This window comes from Phalaenopsis equestris, unplaced genomic scaffold (genome assembly GCF_001263595.1).
Source record: "Phalaenopsis equestris unplaced genomic scaffold, ASM126359v1 Scaffold000134, whole genome shotgun sequence".
In the NCBI taxonomy this organism is placed as follows: Eukaryota; Viridiplantae; Streptophyta; class Magnoliopsida; order Asparagales; family Orchidaceae; genus Phalaenopsis; species Phalaenopsis equestris.
Window position 1 is genome coordinate 4013207 of NW_018164576.1, and position 5504 is coordinate 4018710.

Sequence of the window (5504 nt, forward strand, 5' to 3'; positions counted from 1 at the left end):
TATATATATATATATATATAATATGCATACAGATAAGACAGTATGATGACAAGAATAAATGGCTTCAGAGTAAAATATTTTCAGACGATGAAAATGACTCATCCAAAAATAAGGGAACAACTGATACGTCATCAACAAATTTTCATTATTTCGGCACGAATCTGGATGTATGACACAGATCTCGAGATAATATGTTAAGCAAAAACATTCAAACTTCAATTAATTGTCATCTAGAGCTCCGATTTATGTAAACATATAATCAAATTGACCGGCTCAATGAGACGGGCCTAATGATATAAAAACTGGTCCAATCTGAGTCAGATCAAACACAGATCAAATCATTAAGCCACTCTTGGGGGATTTCTGGAGGCATTTGGAAGATCAAAAGGATGTCAAACAAAGCGAGTTCATAGTTGAATCGAGCGTCTCGACAAGAAGAATTCAACGAGCCTAAGATTGCTCAATTCCGACATCGTTTAGGCACTCAAATGTTCATCAAACGTCATATGATCGAATGAAGCTCTCCGGACCATTCGATCAAAATGGTTTATATTCTTGCATTAACCGCACCCAAAATAATATAAATAGAGCCTCACCCCTCACATGATAACTTGAGGCTATGAGAATAAGCTTAAGTCCAACATCATCCCTGACATCGCATGTCATCGTTGACCACCACCGATCCCCGCTGACTTCAGTCGACCACCGTCGACTGTCATCTTCCTTCGTCGACTGTCGCCAATCACCGCCGACCAGCACCAACTATCAACGACCACCGCTGACCTCCGCCGATTACTGCCGGCCGCCGTCGACCACCATCTACCGTCCTCAACGTCGTCGACCACCGCTAACCAAAGCCTTCAGTCGACGTTGTATATTGGAAAATCTAGTAATCCTTTCTCATTTGTGGGACAATGGGTTTTTGTAATCATAAACTTATAGTAGATTTTTATAATTGGGTCGATTTTTTCCCTTTACAGATTTTCCACATAAAAATTTCAGGTGTCATCACAGGTTGATTCTCTTTCATCTGAGTGCGTGTTGAATCTTCGTGTAACTCTAAGACGATAATTCATTACTCAACCACTGTGAATTTTCTAGCACCTATCATATTAATAAATAAAGTGCGTCATATTCAACATTCCAAGTCAACATTCTCAACAGTTTGTTTATTTTATTCACGCCTTTAGCGACCAGCCAAAACCAAAGCTCTACCATCAAAAAAATTATTCTTTATTGTTTATTTTATCACAATTTCTTACCCCATTTTGAAATCTCTATTCTCTCATTTTATTGCCATTCACCCATGACTACCTAATAATTTGTCCTACTTTGAATAATATAAGGGACCTGGATATACTTTTGCATTGTATATATAATTTATTTATTTAAATATGTATCATTTTATTTAAAAAAATACATATTTAAATAAAAAATTTTATTTTATTTAATTTAAGCATAAAAAAATCCTATTTTTAATCAGTTCTAAAAAGATTTATGATGTTTGAAATTAATTTCATTGTCTAACTAAATTTAATCAAATGACTGTCTTAATATAATTTATCATTTCTTAAAAGTGTTTCTTTTATGGAATTTACAGCATTGCAAAAGATCCTTTTTTTTTCAAAATTGATCCGTTATAGTTGAAATGAGCTTAATGCGAATCAAAAACTCTCTTATATGATATCATTAAGGCACTTAGATGGCTGAAATACTTCAAATGACTAAAGAAAATCAGTTACAATCATTTGATGGAGTGCCTTCATTTATAATAGGAATAATCAAAATACCTCATATTAGAATTTATAAAAGGTCAGCCTTTAACACTTTAAGAGAGGCCCCAATGAGGCTTATGAGAGGATTTCATTTCAACCATTGGCAAAAACATTGATGCCCTTGAACATCAAAGAATTATGTCACATGTCAAAAATTTCCATAACATTAATATTTAATTTTATTGTCATGATTATTGACTACCATCATCAACGACACTAATCGTAGTTGTCACCAATAACATTGCTCTTACAAATCAAGCACTATGTGTCATTCATTTTTCAAAATCTCACTCAAATATCATAGGTCATGAAAAAACCTCAACCTATATTTTTATTTGATTCACAATAGTTTGATCGTGACAAACGTAAATGCATGAATTTAATAGTTCAAAAAATCACCTAGCCACTTATTTTGAAAATAGCAATATTTCTTATGCTTCATATGTAATTATCCCATTTTAAAAACTATAAAAGATATGTAGTTATCCGGTCCACCTCCGACCGGGTCAGCCAACCGGTTCAACCTATTTTTAACGACTCCCATCAACCATGCCCGCTAAAGTTTACTCGCCGCGCTTTCACATTCAAACTTTCAACGGTCAGCATTCAAATCCAATCCATTCCTTCATAACCTTCTACCGCTATCCGCAACCCCTCTTTGAACCATTCATTCCTTTCTCCCGTTTCCCCTTTCTCCAAAATTCAGCTCCATTAGAAGCAATCGAAGCTCCATCCATGGCTTTCTCAAGGAAGAAGAGACCATCTTGGAGCAAACTCTTCAAATCTGCCACCACTCCTCCCATCGTCTCCGAGCTCACCTTCCCCGGTCACTTTCGATGCCCGATTTCGCTCGATCTGATGAAAGATCCAGTGACGGCGCCGACAGGCATCACCTATGACCGAGAGAACATTGAGAGATGGCTTGAAACGGGGAACTCCACTTGTCCTGTAACAAACATGGCTCTCAATTCCCATGGCCTCATCCCCAATCACACCATTCGCAGGTTGATTCAGGATTGGTGTGCTTCGAATAGGTCTCATGGAGTTGATCGAATTCCAACCCCTCGGATTCCCATAACCCAACTTGAGGCCTTTGATCTCCTATCAGATTTCTCCTCAGCCACCAAGCTTCAAGACAAAGAACACCACCTCGAACTAATCACAAAAGTGAGATCTTTGATAAAAGAGAGCGAGCGAAATCGACGCTGTTTTTTATCAGTTGGTGCGCCTGCCGTATTGGCTTCCGCATTCAGATTCGGTAATTCTAAATCCCCTGTAGTTTTACGAGAAACCTTAACAGCGTTAGCGGGCCTGCTTCCTTTCGAAGATGACAATATAATGAAAGAGTTGAGTTCTTCAGAGTCGCTGAATTCAATAATCCAGATAATGAAGAATGGCGATATTAGCTGCAGACTTAGTTCCGTCACAATGTTGAAGAAGATGGCGTCTACAAGCAAAGACCTTGCGAAGTCATTAGCGAAGCAGAATGGCCTTATCGAAGGATTGACGGAGTTCATCAGAGTGCCCATTTCGACACATTTGACTAAGGTTTCTCTAGCGGTGACATTCTACCTCATCTCCAACGACGAAACAATGTCCAAAAAATGCGTCAATTTGGGCATCGTTCATTCACTTTTAGAAATTCTTGTGGATTCAGACAAGAACATGACTGAGAAGGTGCTCATAATTCTGGACGCACTGTGCAGATTTGAGTTTGGGAGAGAGAAGGCGTGCGAGCATGCTCTCACGGTGCCGGTGCTTGCGAAGAAGATGTTTCGAGTTTCAGAAACGGCAACAGAATTTGTGGTTTCTGTGTTGTGGAAAGTTTGCAGGAACTGTAGGAGGAGTAATTGTTTGGTGGAGTGCTTGCAGGTGGGGTTGCTGCAGAAGATGTTGCTGCTTCTGCAGGTTGGGTGCAGTGAAACGACGAAGGAGAAGGCGACAGAGATGATTAAGTTGATGAGTTCAGTCAGTGAGAAATTTGAGTGCGTCGATACGATGGATTTTAAAGGACTCAATAGGAGGATTTCTTGATTTCTGAATTTGATGAATCTTGTAAATGTATGTCTTTTAGTATCAGAAAATGTTGTGCGTTTTTAGTGATTTGCTTTGCGGATTGATTATCTCCACACTAAAACAAAATAGAATGATTGTTAATGAAAATATTTTGTTATTTGTACATGCTATCCTGGATTGCCTTTTGCGAACACGTCTTGAGAGTGGAAGTTGAGTGAATGAGTGAATAAAGTCAACCAAGAGTTACAGTGAAGAGGACTAGGGGAGAGTCTCATTTATTCGTATTTTTTGCTCCTATTTAGATAGGCATATTTTGTATAATTAAACAGATGAGGGAACAATTGTGGAAACCGTTCTTAATAAAATTAATGTTTTAATAAATTGTATCATCGTGTCATTTCTGCATTACAATTTAAATTTTGATATTACGGTAATTAGTTGATTGATTTTGCTAGAATACAGTCGATTGAGACGATTGACTGGCGGCGACCATGTCTTGTGTTTGGTCAACCTAGGTGTTGTGAGATATGTACTTCTTGGCATAGAAATGAGACGAAAAAGAACACAAGCAAACACAGATTACGTGGTTCGATCCAACTGGATCTACGTCCACGGGAGGGAATCAATCAAATATTTCATTAAGGCAAAAGAAATAGAGAATACATAGCTTATACATAGAGATGAGCCCTCATCTTCCTTCTATGGCCTCCCTCTCAAGCGACACCTTGATACAATGCCTCAAGATGCTCTCCTCCTCTCTAACTCTATAGCTATTCTCTCCTCCTTTGTGGTAGCTTAGGAAATCTTCTCCTTTTCTCTCCTAGGTCTCACACCCTTAAGATTTCTTCCCTTTTTCTCATAAGCCTCACACCCTTAAGATTTCTTCCCTTGCTCTCCTGAGCCTCACACCCTCTCTATTTATAGAAGCAAGAGAGTGGTAGGTGGGAGGTAGGTGAGCGGTAGGTGAGAGGTAGGTGAACGATAGGTGAACGGTAGATGAGATGTGGTAGGTGAGCGGTACCACATTACAAAAGTGCCCTTTTATTTTAGTTCATTAATTGGGGGTCAAAATAATAATTCTCCACCTTGACCCTCAATTGAGAAGCTTTGAAGTAAAGATTCCCTCCACCTGGCCCCTGAGAGGCCCTCAGCCCTTACTTGAGTCTGCTAGGTCCAAACAGTACATGGATTTAGCAATCACGGTTCTTCCGATAAGAGAGTACAACTCCTTTTTCCCGACTCCTTGTATGACGACACGAGGGCCTTTGGTTACTCTGATGCAGTCATTCTCTGCCTTGAATGAGCATCCGCTTGACTACAGCGTACCTAAAGAAATCAGATTTCTTTTTAGCTTGCTTGACTTCAGCGTACCTTAAGAAATCAGATTTCTTTTTAGCTCTGGTACGTACCTGGCATTTTTCAGTACTCGTTCAACTTCATCAAACATCCTTATCCTGATTGATCCACTTCCAACAACCCTGTGAGCTTTATTGTCTCCCAGTATAACAGACCCATCATTTTCCTATTGCAGTGTCTCGAACCAGTCTTTGTGAGGACACATGTGAAAAGAACACCCTGAGTCAAGGATCCACTCCTCACTGGATTTAGATTTTGTGATCACTAGGGCCTCAGCAGAATAGCTACGTTTGCTTCTCCTGATTATTTTGGCTCTTCTTGATACTTATTTTTCCTGTTCGGGCCGTTTCCCTTTGA

At 39.2% G+C, this 5504-nt stretch overlaps 1 protein-coding gene across 1 annotated transcript; it reads left to right on the forward strand.

Annotated features, from left to right (window-relative positions):
* The first annotated feature begins 2460 nt into the window (after positions 1–2460).
* LOC110021526 (U-box domain-containing protein 21-like) lies at positions 2461–3831 on the forward strand. Its single transcript, XM_020720055.1, has one exon. It carries the CDS (start codon positions 2511–2513, stop codon positions 3807–3809), a length of 1299 nt encoding a protein of 432 aa, XP_020575714.1. The 5' UTR covers positions 2461–2510; the 3' UTR covers positions 3810–3831.
* The last annotated feature ends 1673 nt before the right edge of the window (positions 3832–5504 follow it).